The following is a 19,738-nucleotide window of genomic DNA, read 5'->3' on the forward strand; positions in this document are numbered from 1 at the left end:
ATCTCCCCTCTGCCTCTTTTGAAAAAGATATTGTGGCTTTGGGTTGTGTCTTTCAGGTCTAATTCTACAGCGAGGGTTGGGGTTTTTTCAAGTAAATACCAAATTGGGAAGAAATAACAAGTTGTACAAGCCAGCCAACGCTATTAATAGGACCACAAAATGGATGAAACAAGTAATCTCAAGCAAGTCACAGGTTTCTATACAGACCAGACATGACAAGACTCTGGATTGATGATGTGATGGCCTGACAAATTATAGCCAATGTCTCAAACAGTCGTTAAAGAACTTTGGTGGAGAAAACGGCCTCTGTAAAAAATCTGGAGTTTTGTGAACAGGACAATGTGGCTGGAGGAGAGGGCCCCACGGAGGGTGGGACCGCACTTCTCCAAAGCCACAATTCTTTATCTTAAGTGATCAGGAGACGGAGCACAGCGTATGCGCCTGGAGGAGGAGGTCCCATGGAGGATGGGACCGTGCTTCTATCTTAAGTGGTCATGCCAGCAGGGAAAGAGAGGCAACTCCCCAATGACCTCCCCAAAGCTCACTGACCGATTCCAGAGAACCCCGGGGAACATGAACTGCGCGTGGTGAGACCACCAATTAACATACTATAAAAGAAGGGAGAACGAATTCTCAGTGTGCGCCCTCCAGAACTGGATCTCTAGACTGGCTAGACCAACTCTGGACCCAGGACTGGTGAAACCCTTTTCTTCTCTCTTTCTTTCCCTCTCTCTCTTTCTCTCTTTTCCTTCTCCCTTTTCCACACCTCATCCTTTAAGACATAAAACCATTGACAAAGTCTGAGACTAGGAGTGGATCCAGCTGCCCCGGGCTCCTCTTTGAGGAGTCCAGAAAGCAAAGGGGTCTGCTCTGAACCTCGGGACTCAACGGGAGGGCTCTCCTTCTGACACAGTTTCATGTTGCTTTTCCACTTCTTTTTCTATACCTCCCTTCTCCTTTCAAACAGCAGCTTAATGACATGTTGTGAGGTTCATATTGATAAGTTCACTTGCACTTGGGCAAGCTTAGCTTGGTTGAATAAATGTTGATTGTTGTTTGAACTCCGCTGGTGTCGTTTCACCTTAATTCTGACAAAGGAAATCCACGAACCTGAGTGACTCCAATTTTGGGACACAACAGGTGGAGACAGGAGAAGTCAGCTCCCAGGGCTGTGGGGATAACACCAAGGCTATGAGACCCTGGAGGGGCGCTGAACCAGGAGGACAACTACCAAACGGTGCCTCAAACCCAGCAGAAATTCGATTATGGGAATTGGAAGTGAGCTACTGAGCCCAGTTCACCAATTAAAGACTACTGGAACTGCTGTTCAGACTAAAAAATGATACACTGGAGCTATACAGATAATTTTCCTTTTCTTAAGGGAAGTCTATAGTCAGTGTTAGAAGATAGGAAGTCTTTCTGTAGTTCTGGACTGAATCTCTGAGGTATTGAGGAGATTGGAGGTGCAGAAAACCAACCTGTCCACTGTTAATTCCAGCTGTGGCACTGGCAGAGTAAATTGTCACCAGTCCCCAAAAGATGCTGGCATAGATCGTTGATTTACCAAAAGTCTGCACAAATGAGGTCTGCAGCATCAAGAGAGGAGGTGTGGGAAGCCTTCACAAGGAAAACTTGTAAACACGTTCAGGTCTTCTTTTATCAAACTCTCAGTTGAGGTACCAACAAGCATGGACATTATGGAGATTTTCAACCCAGTGATCAGGTTAAAGGTCTTCACCACAGAGAGTGGAGAAGCGCAGGAGTGTTGGTGGTTTGTATATGGTATTTTAAGGTATGTGATGTCTACGCTGAGAGTACCCAGAAGAGAGGACAATATCGACCACTGAAGTGGAAACATGCAGCTACAGTGGAAAGACAGTGTGCGAGTATCTGCTGCGTGACAGTTGCACTTGACATTCTACAAACCCCTTCAGTGCTGCAGCTTTGCAAAGGAAAGGGGGGCAGCAAGCTGCTCATAAACCACAGCTTCATTTCACACCGGAAAAGCTGTATGCTATAGTGTCAACATTTATTTTTTTTTTCCTCTGTTCGAAACAAAAGTTTGTGATTTGCGACTAAATTTTGAAATCTTCATTAAAACTTTCCATTCCTCCTTACGAAAGAGATCCTTCAAAGGTTAACAACAGGAAGAATCGGCAACGCTGAAGCAAACACGGTCCAGTGTCACTCCCCGACTTATCATCAGTGATCACTCGGAGGGATCAAGCAGCACCTGCTCGTCGTCGGCAACGCTGCATCATTGCTCAGCAATGAGAAGTCCTTCTGAAGCCCTACGAGGAGGAACCACGGGCAACAGAACAACGGACCTGAGAGAGCACGGTCATTTTGACGCTCCTTTTGTGTCTACCAACCATCGCAGCGTAACTCCTGTGTCCTGGGACGTGCTCCTGCTGCCGGTCACGCAATACTGAGACATCCATGTGATGTCTGATATTACTGATACGAAGAAGCTGAAGAGTTTCTCACCGCTATGAAAAAGTCACTGAGATCCTTCCACAAAATAAGAAATCAATCATATCTGAAACTCAGCATCTCCTCCAGCTCTGATGCCCTAAGCTCCCTCTCATTTCCCATCTGTTAAATGGATGTAAGTAAGCACAAAGAAAATTAATCCTAAACTCACCTTCTGCCAAGCCCCATTCAAAAAAAGCAGACCCTTGTTAATCCATCTCTTCCCTGCATGATTTTGTCTCTTCCCTCCTTGCTCCTGTCTCCTTCTGTTTAATTGTTTGACATTAATTAAATACAGACCTAGGCTGGCCTTAGTATATAAAGATAAGCCTCAGTCACAAGCAACTTAGGTTGGAGTTCGCCAGCAATCAGACTCCTGCAACCTTAGCTACAAGTAAAATGAAATTTATTGGTAGGTTTGGGAGAAAAAAGAAATTACCTTCTACTGTCTAACCAACCTGTCTGGTCTCCTGACATCTCTTATATGATGCTCTGCAGAAGTAACTAGTTGTCTGAGTTTTTTCTTCTTCCTTAGTTGTATCATAACTGTGGCACTGCAACAGAAATAACTAATAAAACATGTTATTAATGCTAGTGTTTCACTGATTTGTCTTAGGTCCTCAGTCTAACAATGACAAGTCTATTGCAAAATACCATCTAGAGGGCAAACTGCCAAACCAGAGCATCCTAAAGTCAGAGATTCCTTAAGTAGATTAACCACCTACTCCTCCTAGTTTTGGAGTAGGTCATTGGCATAAAACTTACATATACTGATCTGAATTATTTACACAAGTGTTGATTTTAAATTAGGACCTTTCCTGGAGGTCCTGCTTACCCCTGGTGCTTTTCATAATCAAATAATTGCCATTTCAACTGTTTTAGTTGTTCTTATTTGTTACTATGTGAAATAGAGCGAGCCTTAAACACAGAAGCCAGAAAAAAAAAAAATGATCCCTGCCCCAGCTAATTCGTTATTTAGGAGACATGAGATGGGGACACAGGAAAGGGGTGGTTTCATCTGATCGCACCCAGACGTCTCCATCGGAGCTACGCTTCCCTGGTTCCTCCCCTGGCCAACGAAGTGTGTCCATGCTGAAAAGAGATGCATGACAGCCCGCTTGCAGCTACATATCTCTTGGCTGACAATAAGCTTTTGTCTTGCCTTAAAAGGGGATATTCATTAGCAGTTTATTGCAGGCAGCAGAAAGGAATAGCTCCCCCTGAAGCCGTCTCCTGTGACTCCCCAACGTCGCCCTTGCCCGGCACCATGGGCAAGCGTCAGAAGCGACAGGGGCTGATGGTATCTTTCTTTCGTGTAATGGTGAGTCACAAAGCACTTCAGCAAATAAGAGTATGAAGAGAAAAAGGAAACCTCTGAACGGTGATGTGGGGTCTGAACGTCACAGTGGAAATGGTGGCCTTGCATGGAAACCTGCTCAATCCGTGAGCCACGAGGACCAAGATCAAGGACACCTCTACACCCAGGAGAGGAATCTCTGGGCTCCAGTTTGGTACCCTAGACTAATTCATAATAAAATTTACCATTAATCAGAGGTAAGAGAGAAGAAAGATGTCCCTACTAAGAAAGTCAATAGCCCTTCCTGAATAATCCTTTAATTGCATAGGTTCCCCTAGCACATCCATCACCACACGCCTGAGGACATGCACTACGTGCTGTAATTAAGCATCCACGCTCTACAGCAGAGTGAGAACCTCGTCCTGACGAACATTTGCCAGCATGTTCACTTCCATTTGAACCACACTGGAAAACGGGAATCAGGAATTTTCCTACTTTGGTCTCAGGAGTGTTGCACTTTTGAAAATGCTTTTGAAATTTCATTTTCTGTCACCGAGCTGTAATGGTGATGGAACGGGGGGAGCACTCACACAGCAATCCCGATGGCTGGCAGAAACCAGCTCGCTTCAGCATCTCGGAAAACACGAGACTCAACTGTAGACATCTACAAGGCAGGCTTGTAGTTTTAGTTCCTTGTCTATGTTCCTCCATCAGCCTGTGAAGACAGGTGCTTCCCAAGAGCAGCTTATCCCCTTATAAAGGGAAGATTAATTCTACTTGGGGTAAGGGGAATACACTGCCCACTGAAACCAGAAGGAGCCTAGGCAAGTAGCATCACTTCATGTCTGGAGTGCTAAGAGGTGGCGTTTAGCTCAACTCTGACGTTCACATTTTCTTAATGGGATTTTGAGATCCAGATCTTGTAATGTTATTTAACTGATGAAACCTATTTTCTCTTTATTTTGCCAAAAATCTGCTCTATTTCACAAGTCTCACAGCCTCATGAAAGGATGTATTTCACACATCCCAGCAGGCCCAACAGCAGTTTTCCTCATTCACCAACATGCTTTGATACCCAATGAAATAAACCCAGTCCCTAAACCATTTTCCATAACTCCTCTCTACGCAGCAGCCACAACAGCTACGGCATCAAAGTCGGCAGCACCTGGTTTCTGACATACCCAGGAAACGGGGGCTCGCTTTGCAAAGGAGTAATAGAAAAACACCTCGTGCAGAAAAATAATCAGCAGGAAAGCCAGGAAGTGCCACCTGAAGAAATAAATAATACACCAGCCCACCGCCTCGCAGTCTGGTGAAACTGTTGCTGTTGTATGTGCAAAGCTCCAGGAAGCATCGCTCATACCCATGTGCGAGTGGTCACCTGGAGGCAGCAGCAAGGGCTCTCTCCTTTGAAGCATGCGAGTTTTTTACTGGCAGGGCGGAAGCCCCTGCGGTTAGAGAAGAAAACCACAAGATGTTTAAAAAAAAAAAAAAAAAAAAAAATAAAAAATGCATACCCCTGGGACATGGGGCTTTCTCGGTGGATTTCAGGTCACAGACCACCTGCCTTGCACAAAGCAGCTTTTGCAGAACAATTGCAAAGAGAACAATTGGGCACCTGCAGAACTCGGCTGCGTGTCAGCAACACACGTGCTTGGAGATAAATCATACATATGGATATATGCCGCCAGACACCGTGCCGGGTAACACACTATGGCGTGCTCTGCCGTCCGCACGAGACCCCGAGTGCACGCAAGCGAAGGCGGCGGAATTCCTGCCAAGAAACGCAACCTGGGGCCTGCAGCCAGAGCTTGGGACCTGTCCCGGGAATTCTGCAGAGCTGGAGCTGCTGTGAAGCCCCGGACGGGTGGGAGACAGCAGGCTGCGGCGGCTGATCCTACCTCAGGTGCGAGCATCGTCGCTCTGAATCTCTAGGGAAGTCATTGAGGCAAAATCCTTGAGGCATCGTTTAGAACTGATAACGATAAACGAGCCCAAATTCTGGATTAGAACCGAATTTCTTCAGAAATCTTTTTTTTTTTTTTTTCTCCTTTCATTTTGCCGCAGATGCCGAACATCATCTCCTTACCGAAGAGAGTCCTGATGACATCACATCCTCTCCAAAGAGCGACGCAGCCTCCCAAGTCAAGCAAGAAAGATCACCTCTGCTCCGCCACGCCATCCCCGAGGACAACCACCCCGAGAAGATGGCCGGGTCTCCTGCGCTGCTCCTTCTGCTCGGTCTGGGGCTCTGTGAGTATGGACACAGGGTCGTGCGTCACCTTCGCCGAGATGGGCAAGTAAAACCCCTTCCACTGAATCCAAGAAATTGGGCTAAATCGTCAAAGGGAAACTAAAAAGCAAACCCAGAAGGCTGACGTTGAGGTTTGCTCAGTGATCGCGGAGGTGAAGGTGGCATCACCTCGGCCAGCGTAGGGCAGCCAGAGGGGCGGCTGCAGCATCACGCGCGCCAGGAAGGGAGCCCGGTCGGAGAAGTGGGTCTGGAGGGGGAAGGGGGGAAAAAAAGGGGGTTTAGCAGTCAGCGTTTTTAGGGAGTCACTTCAGAGAAGCTGGGAAGGGGTAACGTCCCCGCAAAGGCAGCTGAAAGGCTTTTCTGAAGGGCAGCACCTATCTTTAAAGCCCGGGAGGCTGATGGTGCTGAGCACCCTCCACGCGCGATCCCAGCAAGGACTCCAATAAAACTTCCAAGTCACTCGGACAGCGTGGTCCTCCCCCCACGTTTGACCTCGCACCCTGCGGACAGGGAACGAGGTTTGCCCAGAGGGGACGTGCCTTTTCCCGAGCGGCTCCCACGAGGATTTCTCTCCCGCAGGCTGCCCTGGGGTCCAGGTCCAGGCGTACAGGATGACGGCCAGGTTTCGTGACAGCAGCATCACGCAACCCCGGCTGGGACAGCAGCTGGAGCTGGAGTGTGTGGGTGCCAGGGAGGACAGCGGCGTATTCTGGGTCCGCCAGGACAAGGATGGGACCCTTCGCTTCATCGTCTTCATCTCTGCCCTGCCCCGCACCACCTTCGAGGGGAACAAGAGGACATCCACACGCTTTGAGGCGAGGAAATTGGGCAGTGTCTACTACCTGGTAGTGAAGTCTTTCACGCCGGGAGACGAGGGGAACTATTTCTGCCTCATGAACAGCAACCAAATGCTGTACTTCAGCCGTGGCCAGCCTGCCTTCATCCCAGGTCAGCAACACCTCCACCCACCCTCGCTTACCTCTGCCAAAACGCCCCCACCTCCTGCCCGTGCCTTTTTTAATCAGCCGCCTCTCCCGCTGTCCCACAAATCCCATTTTCCCTGCTTGCTTGCCCAAGACATCTTGTGCCCAATGCGCCGGTCCTTCTGCCGGAGGCTCCCTGCTTGCTGTCTCTTCTCGTGGTATCGCTCCTGTCCAAAGACAAAAGTGATCGGGCAGACCCAGCATCAACTCCCCATCCCTACTTCTCCATCCTATTCATGGCTCTGAAGGGATAAGACTAAAGCAAAGTCCACCACCACCCCCCTCCTCCCTCACCTCACAGAGGTCCCAAAGGTCCTACCAACCTCGGGGTACTCGGGTTTTCTGAGGGTGGTGGCAGAAAGCAAGAAATGAGGAGCCTGCAGGTCCTTACTGGGTTTTGGGAGACCCTCCTCGGGGGAGTCACCATCCAAAATGGGCTCAGTGAAGTCCCCCCAGACCTGAGCCCTATGCTGGCCCCAGGAGCAGCCGTGCCCTGGCAGGGGTGGGAGAGCAGAAGGGCAGAGAGCTGTTTTATTGTATTACCCTGCATGATGTACTCATCCATTTTCATTTACAGTCACCACCACAACAGCACCCACTGTACCAGCACCCACCACCCACAGTGGCATCACCAAAAAGGACCCCTGCCCGAAGACTCCGGATCCAGGTAGCCCACCCGCAGGGGGGGAGAGGGAAAGAGCGGCGCTCTGGTCCACTGAAACGAGGGGAATCCTGCAGGCATTTTGGAATAGCAGAGGGAGGAAAATCCTTAGAGCTTTATCAGAGTTGGATAAGTGGGTCTGTGCAGTTGGGAGGGTTAAAACCCCAACGTTTCATCCCATATAGGAAAGGCTAAGGGATCACTTAAAAAGCACGAGGATGTCTCACGACCGGGTACCTTGGGAAGAGGTGGAGGGAGGGCAGTCCTCCGGGGCTGGGTTTAGCCTCGGCAGGGGAGGCAAGAAAACTTTTGGCTCCGCGTCCTCCCTCAAGTCCCCAGGAAAATGCCGAGAACAGCAGCACTTAACGAACGCTCGCTGCTGGGGATGACACCCGTCCTGCGCTCCTGGACATCCCTGGTGCCCAATTCTGCTTTGCGGGCCAGGGGAAGCCCTCAGCTTCACCGCCAGCCTCGCTGAATGCCGAGCAGGTAACACCAGCCGCGAGCACCTGACGGACCTTTCCTCTTCTCTATTCCTGCAGAGACCAGTAAGGAGAAAAAGCTGGATTTCTTCTGCGACATCTTCATCTGGGTTCCCTTGTCAGGCACCTGCCTCCTGCTCCTCATCGCCCTGATAGTCACCACCGTGCTGTGCCAACGTAAGACTTACCCGTAACCCCCCCTAGATAGTCCTTTAGCCCAAAACTGCAGCCCTGTCCTTCAGGGGAATGGATCTTCTAGCTATCCCCTTTACATAGACATCAGATAACCAGGACACAGTCAACCCAAGAGAAGGGCCACTTAAAAAAAAAATAAAATAAATCGGTGTTCATATTTTCCTCATCAGTAGGCTTAGCCTGAAAATAATTATCAATTTCTACACTACAAGAAAGAAAAATAGATTATAAATAGAGAAAACTTACTCTACCAAACTGTATTGGCTCTACCATCCTTAAATTGGTGTAGCAGGGGGTAAAAAAGGGCTTGCAAATTCAAACGCTGAGACTCTCATTAGCAGCCTGAGCTGTAACCAAACAAGCAACTTAATTGCCCAGGTTCAGAGACTGCTATGGTTAAAGCAGTAATGCAAAGTCTCTGGGTAGGCAAAAATCCTTTGGTGAAATTTCACGTTTGAAATGTCTTTAAATTACCCTGAGCAAGCAGCGAGTGCAAACGTATTTAAATCAATTTAACGCTTGCTGAAATCAGTTTAACTTTCCGATACCCCCAGCAGTTACACCGATTTCATTAAACTGGCTCAGCTCGTTTGCCTGGAACACGAAAGCGTTTTGCTGCTGAATTAACGTAACTAGATCCTCACTGACCCCGCAGCCTGGAGCTGATGCAAGATGAATTTATCAGCTGACCCAGTTAAAAAAAGTACAATTTTTCAGCATCATTCAGCCCTGAAAAATGCTAATTCACCACGGTCTGCAGCGATAGGAAGGAATACATGAAAAAACAATAATGAGCCACAGCCAAAAATCATTCTTCTCGAGGGAAATAGCTGATGATGCAGCAGAGCACCCAGAGTTGGTCCAAATTCCCTCTGAAGTCACCAGGAGCTCTCCGTGTGCACTAGGATTCCCCAGTGACCTGCAACATCATTAACATACAAACGCCAGTCAGTGATTTATTTCTGCCTTTTAATGCTGACGTGAATTATCAGTGAAAAGCCATTAGCTGCAATTAGTTTCTGCAGCAGGCAGCCTAAGCCCTCAAGGACAGATCTTTACCCTCTACTAAAATTAATGGCAGAACATTGTATTTTGCCGGATACAGCCCAAAGTAACGACACAGATGCTAAAATGGAGGATAGTATCATTCAACTTGGTTGCGTGCTGCGTGGCATTATTGCCACCTGCCCGTTGTAGAAATTAATTGCTGCCAATGGATTTTCAGCAACATGCCGAAGTCACTGGAAACAGCAAAAAAAATTATTCACCATCAGTGTTCCCAGGCTGACCCTGCCACTGTTACTCACATGAAAATTTAATTAATGAAAATACTGAAGTGCACTGCTGGGGAAATGTAAGCTATAGCACCGCTCCGTTGCATGGCTTTCCTCAAAAATAAGTTTGGGTTATCCGTTGTTAGTCTTAAAGATAGCAAGTTGCTAGGGAATTGCCAGCCCTACCTTGCTGCAGTGTTTCTTTACTGAGCTGTGCCGTGGGATCTTGGAACTAAACCATTTTCTTTTTTATTTTAGAAACCAGAAGACGAAGATGCAGATGTAAAAGGTTAGTAAGTGACAGGTGTTGACATTTTTCTCTTAAACTTGGCAGCATCTCGCCCTCAAGCGATAAAGCAGGCAGGTGTCAAAAGGTGACCTAAAAATTCTTCATCCGATGTACGGTGGATGGGAAGGGACTGTGTAATGAATTAAGGAGGGGGGAAGAGAGAGAGATAAGACTCTTCTCCCGCGTTCAGTGAGCATTGACACTGCAGTAGATATGAAACAGAAAGACAGGAGGTGTTTGTGGCAGCCTAAAAACTTTGTGCATCACCTGATGCTTATAACTAATATCACATTTGTGTGCTCCTCATGCACTACTCCAACTCGAGCCTGGGGGTGACCGTGTTTCATCCCTTCCCCTCCCCAAACTGTGCATTTGATTTCATCACTGGACCTTCAGGTTGTGGCCACGGATTAGACGCAAGCTATTGCATCCCAAATCCTCCTCTGCACAATTTTGGACCAACATCATCATGGCTTTATGCCTCTATTTCCCCAACAGGTCCTAAGTAACAGTAGCAGAGAGGCTGATGCAGCCTTAGGTGACTTTCTTGAGAAACAGCAGTGCAGATATATCTATATATATATAGCTTTAGAGTTAACCCATTTTCTAGGACAGACAGGAACCCTTTTTTTTTATGCTTTCCCTCCTGCCTCCCCAACCCACCCATCACCCTGAGTCACCAGGAAAACACTATCGGAATAGGAATTGCAATTTGCCAGTTTGGAAGAAGAAATCCTTTTGCCTGCAACTAATGCGCATTTTGCTTCTGCAAATCGACCTCCCCGCGGCCGGTTTCTTCACCTCCCCTGCTCTGCAGAAAACCACTCTGGCAGTTTTGCAAGCCTTGTGCCGAGAGTGCACCCTAGGGCTTTTGGCAAGAGAGTGCTTCAGCACCCAAATCCCCACTACTGCTCCGGCCAGGCCACCGCTGGGCTACAACTTGGAAAAGCTAGCTCGCAAGAAAGTTTGGAACATTATTGTCACACCTCCGGAGCCTTATGCTTTGCAAATGAAGCATCTTTTAAGTCAGATGAATTCAAATTCCCTGTTATACATGCATGGGTTTCACAGTAAAAAAGTTTTTTACTTGTCCAAATTAACAGTATCGCTCAGAAAGAACCCCCGTCCCCTTACATGAACAGAAAATAGATTCCTACAATTTTTTTTTTTAAAGGCAGAACACATCAGAAATCATTGCTTGAGTAACAGCAGCATTTAAGGGAAGTGGCACTGAGTGGCAATGCCGCCTGCCCTTTGGGTGCAATCTTTCTATGTACGTATCAGAATACAGCTGCACCCACAGACCTGCTTTTTTTTTTTACCTGTCTGAAAAAAGGGAACAGCTTGTCATTTTTATGATGGATATTTATTACACCCAGTGCTCTTCTAATCCTCGCCTGGCTTTCCAAGGGCTAAATGATAATGAAGAGCTCTTCTAGCAGCCTTGTTTAGGACGATACTCGCATTCTTCCCTTATCTCAATCCCTGTTGCCAGCCCTGTGCAAAGATGTTCTGTCCCTAAGGGGAAAAAAATACACTGCAGAGCTCTTCAATTTTGCACCGATGGAGCGGTTGGGTTACAAGTGCCTCAGGAAATCATCTCATCAAGGACAGGTTTCCTTCGGCGGCAGCAGTAACATGACAGAGTTCTGGTTTAAGCAACTGTAGCATATTTAAGCTTTTATTTAGAGAGGAAATTCCTGCTGCTCTGAGCTGTTCCCACTCACTGAAATGAAGCTCTTTGGAAGTTAATAGTGCAATTCACTCAATTAAAGAGCGCCTCAGGATCTGGCCTGGGATTCTTGCTGGCAGCTGAAGGATTCATTTTCCACCACAAATTAATCTTCAGTGAAAATGGGTGCCAAATCTCCAACTCATTAAATCAGCATAAAACTATCAGTTGCTAGAGACCAGTAATTTCTATCATTTTGGGAGCACGCTGGTTGTCTAGAAAGCCTCCTTTCAAACTGCTGAGCAGGAAAATGGTTTGTGACAAGAAAAAATCCTTATGAATTGATAACAGCTTCTCCAACTCCAAAAAAAGCCCTGAGCAATTCTTTCTTCATTCATTTCTGAATATGGAGAAGGGCTTGATGAGAGGACAGGAGTGTGCAGAAGTCAGAGGTAAATTAAAAAAATTGATTAGCAGTGTATCTTAAGAAAGTCCTTCTACTGGCTGTCACTAGTTGAAATGCTGGCAGATCCTTCACTAGCATGAAGAGAATTTAGGAACACTTTGCAGCCTGCTCTTGGAGGTCCCTGGCTGCAGACCAAGGCTAAACGAGCTTATCAGCAGCCATACATTAATTGCCTTCTTGTTCCTTTCACGTCGAAGTAAATCAAACCCTTTTCTCCCTCTAGACCCGTGAACGGGAAGCCCAATGCGAAACCTAGGACGCCAAACCAACACACATAAGCATCTGCACCTTTTGGCTTCTGGATCATCTTCTGGGAGCTGTCACCGCATAAGCCCATCACCTACGGTACCTATAATGCTACTACTTCTCACGCACTCTACCCTGAGAAATTTCAAAAAAGACAGGATGGAGCAGAGACACACGGACAGCAAGCAAGCACTTTTTCTGTGAACTGCACACAGAAGCACAGCTCATTCCAAAACTTGAGGTTTTCAAGTTAATTCCCAAGGCCAAATGCCATCTCCGTTCCAAGTGACGGAGCTCAAGAAACAGATCAATCCTGATGGTGACCTGTATCAGGGATAAGCTGATAAGAAATAAGGGTATTAGCTGGACCTTTGCTCAAGGGTGTGCGATACTTCTTTCTAAAACGCAGCCAAAATTTGAATTTGCTACAAAATGACATAAAAATAAATGCCCTCACTTAACACCTCCTCTTTTTGTGGTGCCATGTATGTCCTAAGAGTTTTACTGTTTTATCTACTATAACACAAGGCTGCACTGAGAAGGTAAATATGGATTAAAGGGCCTTACTTTTTAGGCTTTTACAGTCCTGGGGGCTATGGTTTACTGTTTCCCCTCTTGCTATCCTTGTTCTGCTGCTAGCCCCACTTCTACCAATTTCAGCCGGAGTTTTGCCTGAGCAGGGAAGGTAGGATTTTCTTTCTTTCTGAAAGAAATAGTCGACTGGTAAAGAAAAAAAAAAAAGTCCTTGTCACTTGTTTTGTTTAAGCAGAACTTTTAGCATACTGACTTGGGACATGTTGATTGACTACAAGGAATTCTGTTTTTTCAGCTCTGTACTTGATGTAACTACTTCCTTACTGCACTTGCAAATCAAGAACTGAGAAAAAAAAAATAAAACACTGTTTCTAGTCAGACTCAATAAGGTTTATTTCTTTTTTCAGTTCCTAGCCTCAGAAAAGCTAAAATCCTTTGCGAAGATAATAAATGAGGGTTTGAGGAAGTCTTGGGTAAGGGAAAAGCCAGCAATCTACATACTAGCCTGAGCTTTAGAATGCCAGAGTTCAGCTTCCAGATTACCACTGCCTAAAATTATCTAAAATTATTTTCCAAGGGACTTGCAAGATGGGCCCCATAACACTCCCCCATCACAGGGAGATGCTGTGAAGGTGGATGAGATAAAGACTCTGGAGGTATTCACGTATTCTTGCCAAGGGGCTGATAAAAACCTGGGGAAAAAAGAATGAAAACAACCCTTTGCTAGTCTGCTTCCCTGCAAACAAGCTGGGAAAGAGAGAAATTCAGAGAGAAACAAAAGTTCTTCCAAACTTAGTGTTTTGTAATATTTAAAAAAAAAAAAACAACAAAAAAAAAACACAAAAAAACAGGGACTCGGTAAGTGTAAACAATAGCAGGCAAATACTGAATGACAACTACGTGTATCTACACACTAAAGAAAAAATTAACAGAAAAGGCTTAACATTAAAATGTCTTATGAATTCACAGCCATTAAGAAACACTAAGACACATTCCATCTACTAAGGGTGACCTCGTTCATACCCCAGGTGCCAAGCTGGGGCGAAGCGAGGGTCTCGCCGCACCTGCGGTGCCAGTCTGCCCCATCACCGCGTCAGCTTTGTCACCGACGTGCAGCTGCATTTTGACAGCAACATGAAGCAGATCCACTCACCAACCTGTTTCTAGACAGACTAGGTCCAACCTTTAGCCCCATTTTAATACGTTATGGTTACCTGAATCAGTCCGATCTCATCCTACAGTCAGCTCTAATCATGCAGATGAAAAGCTCATACCTTTTCTCTCTCTCCTGTGAGCATCAATTTTATTATTAGCTTGTCCCAGAGTCTCTTGTTGACTTAGTTTCAGCTAAAAGTTTTCACTTATAAAGCCTTAACTCATAAAGCATTTCTGCAAAACAGTTTACAAAAGGTAGGAACTTCACTGTCTCACTGATAGCATTCTCTACAGCTCTTTCCTCACTATTCTCAATCATTTTATCCTGGGTTTTCACATTATACCAGCGCTTTGGTGTACACCATGCCACGTTCCTGTAACCCAGGCTGCCAGGCAATGCTCCTCCTGACCTGGTACCAACCCCCAAACCTAAATCCTTTTCCAACAGATTGTCTCCACACTTCCACAGCGACCTTCCCCTCCCACCCCAGCTCTTTCAAATGGTTTTGTAGAAAGAAGGTGAAATGATCTGACTGCATGCATCTCTTGTTTCCCCACAAAAGGCCACATTATGCATGGGAAGCATTTCCTTGCATTTCAAGAAAATGCATTTTCTCTAGCACAGTAGTTGAATGTGGCATGTGACATACACCAAGATTAAATGTATAGCATTAAACATTGAACAGAAAACCTAGCAGAAGCATTTTTCCATATTTTACTCCCTGTAAGCTATGCTATTCTTTCAAATGACATTATTATTTCATGATCCACCGGTTAAATACTTATTGCTAGTTCTTCTGCTATGAGAGCCTACAGAGGTCAATCCTGTAGTGAAAAACAGGATATGGGTATTTAAAATCAAAAAGCATTTCAATAAGATGAACACATGTACAACAAATCCCTTGCTACAGAAACTGCATGCACAATAAACAGAGCAAGATAATACCCCAAGCAATGTAAAATACACATATTTGGGCATTACTAACTACTGACATTACTAATAGTAATGCTCCACCGTGCAGCGCTGCACCAAGACCCTGGTCCTGCAGTGAGATCGATGCAGCCAAAGCCCTCCTGACACCACAGATGAATGGAGCAAAGAACTGGAAGGAGTATATGGTTTGTCGGGGTTTGTTTTTTTTTTTTTAGTAGTCTTCATTTGCACAGGAAACCAACACCTAAAAAAAAAAAATTACAACACTGACAGTTGTAATTACCCTCCTGACTACAGCACAAAATCCACTGCGCAGTGGGGGCTACTGATTTTTGACTTAATAGTTCAGAATCACAGCACATCGTTGATCTCTTTTAACCCCGATGCCAAATTGTGGAGACTTTGGGATGGCTCCTGCCTCCCTCTATGCACTTTGTGCTGAACCCCCAGCCCGCACTCTGCAGGCCACAGTTCACGCAGCACCCCGGGGTACACCCTGCTCAGCACAACCCTCAGGACCCAGCATGCACCCAGGTATCACAAAAACAGATAAAAACCAACCATCACACAACTGTCTGCGGCAACTACTATCTACTGGTTCAAGCTCTGGCTGCACAGCCAGATGCCTTAAAGAAACCAAAATTGAAATCTCATCTTTGAGGATAACTGGAGCCTTCATTCATAAATTCATGAATCTAGCAAGCTCCCAGCAGTTTCAGCACTGCAAAGACAGGACTTTCATTGCAATAGTACTGCCTATATAGCACATTCCCTCTTTAGGGGGTATGCTTCACATACAAAGAAAGCCCAGTTAACGGACTTATTAAAAATTCTCCTGCCTGCCAACTTCTGGACAGCATCATCACAGCTGTAAGCTAAGAGGGCATGGCTTTTTACTGGGTATAATCAAGCTATTAAAAATACATGACTTCACTGAACTCTATTAGCAGCTTTCAGCTTCTTACTTGCTAACTATCAGCCAGGCATCATCTTCAATTCTTTATCTTCATTCATGTCTTTGCTTCTCTTTAAAACACAGATCTTGGTGGTGTCTGATTTTGGTTCTTAGATCTGTAGACGACCAAAGGGATGCATCACCCAAACTGCCTATTAAGCTTGGCTGCAAACTGCACATAAAGTATCAGTAGAAATATTATCCCTCTGTACCGCTGTAACAGATACCGTAAGTTAGCATAAACCTACTAAGGAATTAATTTTAAAAGCATATCCAGCTCTCCACCTGCGGACTCTCTGTGAGTTACTACAAGTACATGTTCATGGACTGCTGTCCCTCCCAAGATACCCAGGGGTAGAAGTTGTTATCTCTCTCTTCTTACATGGGCCTTCCTATTTGTGAACCGCTGCAATTTAAATTTGTTTTAGAAATACACCAAATACACTGGACTGAACTGCTGTGATTCAGCATTTGCTACCCAACCAGCAAAACTACCTCTGCAGAAGGTCAGAAGGCTGAGGGAACCAGAAGAGGCAGCTTGGGGCACGCACCAGAACAAGCACTTACTCTTCTTTACTCACTGCTCCCAGTATCACGCCGAACACCCCAAAAAAGAGGAACACCTCACGGGCAGACACATCCATAAGAAGTTTGCTTTAAACCACCAGACTGACTTCACCAAGGAACCCTCCAGCAGAGGCGGTGACACAGCACAGCTCTCCAAACAAGACTGAGTTTCCTTCGCCAGCTCTTCCTTCCACGCAGTCCCAGGATCGATTCATCTTCCAGTTCAGGTCAGCTGTAGCCAGCACCACGTCTCAGATTTAAACCTACAGCTCAAGGAAGGCCTGTTAAGTTTTCCATTTACATGTAGAGCTGAAGAACAATGATCTTTACAATTAGCTTAGTAAGACCTGCGTTTTCTTCACTAGATATTTACCTTTGCACCCCTACTGATAAGCTACTGATAGCAGGCAAAAACGGAACCACATCTTTTGCACCAAAACCTCAACAACCAGATGCAAGTACCAGTGCAGCAGTGAGAAGGGAAGGAGCCGAAAGCAACTCCAGCTCTGCTGTAGAGATGAATGACTAACACAGCATCAAGCTAGAAGGTATGTAGATGCCTCTAGAAAATCAAGCAAGTTCGGAGCAAACTGGCTGAGTAGCAATGTCTGGGCAAGAAGCTTAGACTGCTGCTTGCACCGATAAAGAGAGGAGGACTGGCTGAGCTGGAGTCTAGAGAAGCAGCTCGAGGGTGCTTGTTTCTCCGTGCAGAAAGCTGTCGTTGGACAGGCCCTACAGATCTGACAGCTTTTTGCTAACAGTGTGTGTGGGAGGTTCTAGGTTACACGCTGAGGTGACTGCACCGGCTGCAGGAGCAAAGGCTGGAAGCTGTTACAGGTTAATACGAGGCAAACAAGAGTCTGAGATACAGAATTACTTTCAAAGAGACGTGGAAGGACTAAATTTGTTCAGAGGTTGAAGGTTACCTAATTGCAGAGTTGCTCAAAACTAATAGCAGAGTAGCTCAAAACTCTCAGAAGCTGATGGGCTAAAAGGCAAACAACCTAGGAGTTAACACTTAATGGTGGAAAGAGCAAGAGCTTATTTACAATTTAAGGAAAACCTCAATTAAGAAAGAAAAAAGGGCACAAGATGGTCACTGAAAGCCCTATGAAGCTGAGGGAGGCATCAGATGCCCCCACAACATAAAGCATCTAGAATTTATTGCCTTCGTTAGACAACCACTTCTACCCCACCCAGTGCTTCACTTACTCTGATGTATTTTCCCAATGATAAAGGATTTTGATGAGTTAAATAAGCTCCAGATAAATAACACAGCTAAGATGATCCCAGAGGAGCCAGTAACTAGACTGGTCAGTTAAAGTCATTTTGTCCGAGCCTGTATTTGACAGGTCACCTGTCACAGTGAAGGCACCCAAGTTCACCCCAGACTTCTCAGACTAATGCTGTGGCGCACGTTGTGCAAATGCTTGGAAGCCACCCTCCAGAAACCCTACCCTTGCTGCTGTTTCTGCAGCATTCAAGACAGAAAAGCAGAATAAGGCAAGGAAAGAATTACAGAAATCTCTGGAAGAACAGTAAAGAGACAGTGAAACATGACCTTCCTGTAACTAGGTTTCTTCCTTCTGATTCATCTGAAATCAAATCCATTTGACATGCAGGGTCAGCTTGACCTATCCACCACTGGATTCCCATCCCGAGATGTGCTGAATGAATTGAATACATGTGATTTTTGTAGTGGGAGACCTATCACATCTGCTTGTGCTCCATGTTCCTGGAAACCTCTCATGTAATTTAGAAATCCTGGAAAATACTGAGATTTGCCCTCAGTTCTGAGGGGGGGAAAAATCATTAGACAAAATAGCTGTGTTTGTATATTCAGTTCCTCCCCCCACATGCAAATGTCTTATGGATGATGCTTAAGACTTGAACTGAGATGCTATCTGCATCTTCCCCATCCCTTTGCTTCTTTAGCCAAAGTAAAGAAAAACCCACAGCGATAACTTGACGCTTACAAAGAAGGAAGAAACCAATAGCAGGGTCACTAAGTCTGAAAAATAAATATGAGGCAGGAGAAGAGGGGATATCCCTTTCAAAGGCTGAGCTTTGCTCACTCCAGTCCAGGTCACAGCACCCACCAGCTTCAGCGCTGAGTCTTTGTTCCAGTCTGCACTGGAACCATGCTGCTTGGCTACATTCAAAATAACCCCTCTACAATGTGAAAAATTCTTACTTCTAAAGTGGAATAGGAACTGGAGAACACTACCAGGGCTTTTGCATTTGAATACAGAGATACAGCTGTCCTGTAAAATCTACTACAAGTCAGTGTGATCTGAAAACACCAGTTCCTGTATATAGGCCCAGCAGGATTCAGCAAGAGCTTAGAGTAGGTTGTGAACAACTCGATTTTCCATATTTCCCTATAGGACTGCTAATTCAACGCAAACATGAAGTCATAAAGGAGTATGAAGTCACTCTTCTCCCACATACATATATTTCTGTAAACCACTCTTCCTTTATATATATTGAAGGGCTTGAATTAAATTCAGAACAGTAATGTAGCACTACTTTACAGCTCTACTCACTACAGATCATTGCTGCCACTCTTTTTTTTTCCTGTTCTCAGAGAGCCTCTCCCTACACTGCAGTCTCCTAATCACAAAAGGAAAAGTACAGGAGTTGGGATGGATTAAGGAGCGTGCATTTTTTCCCCTCCTAGAGACTCATCAACCTCTGCAGCGATAAGCACACAAAGGAAAAAGGTATCTTGCAGTAGGCAAACAAACCTTGCAAGGAAAATCTAACCCAAACTTACTGTGTTAAACTTGGCGAGTTGGCTCAGAGTAGTCACAAATAACTTCAACCTTAAATTTTAGCAACAGCCATCCTGTAAAATTTTAAGAAGAACGAACGAAAGCAACAGGATGGAGACGGGTCTAAGTTCACAAGGAACAGAAGCTCTAACTCATTACTTGTAACACACAGCTTTCACTGCAGCTTCTACACACGTTAATTAACCTGACTTACAGATAGAAGACTGAAATCAAGACAGTATTTCAGTAGAGAAACACTGATTTTTAGGAGGGAAGATTGGTTGTTCAGCCACGTCTATCTGCAATGTGTAGTGCTGAAGTCACTGCAGGAAGACTTCACTTAATTCAAAAACACTTCACAGAGCAGCTGATCATCGAGAGTACTAACGGGAAGCAAGGACACAAGCTTTGTGCTAATGACAATCATAGTACTACAAAAATGATCAATACCTTTCGAGATCAAAAAGGCTATGCACTGTTTTCGTTTCCTACTATGTTTTTAAGGTTTGATTATGTTATATACCACAA

At 45.5% G+C, this 19,738-nt stretch overlaps 1 protein-coding gene across 1 annotated transcript; it reads left to right on the top strand.

Moving 5' to 3' along the window:
• The first annotated feature begins 5,732 nt into the window (after nt 1–5,732).
• On the top strand, nt 5,733–13,488 carry CD8A (CD8 subunit alpha). The gene is made up of 6 exons (XM_075050879.1): nt 5,733–6,022; nt 6,603–6,971; nt 7,584–7,673; nt 8,210–8,326; nt 9,877–9,907; nt 12,269–13,488. Exons 1-6 carry the CDS (start codon nt 5,977–5,979, stop codon nt 12,321–12,323), a joined length of 708 nt encoding a protein of 235 aa, XP_074906980.1. The 5' UTR covers nt 5,733–5,976; the 3' UTR covers nt 12,324–13,488.
• The last annotated feature ends 6,250 nt before the right edge of the window (nt 13,489–19,738 follow it).

The sequence above is a fragment of the Buteo buteo genome, chromosome 1, assembly GCF_964188355.1.
Source record: "Buteo buteo chromosome 1, bButBut1.hap1.1, whole genome shotgun sequence".
Lineage (NCBI taxonomy): Eukaryota > Metazoa > Chordata > Aves > Accipitriformes > Accipitridae > Buteo > Buteo buteo.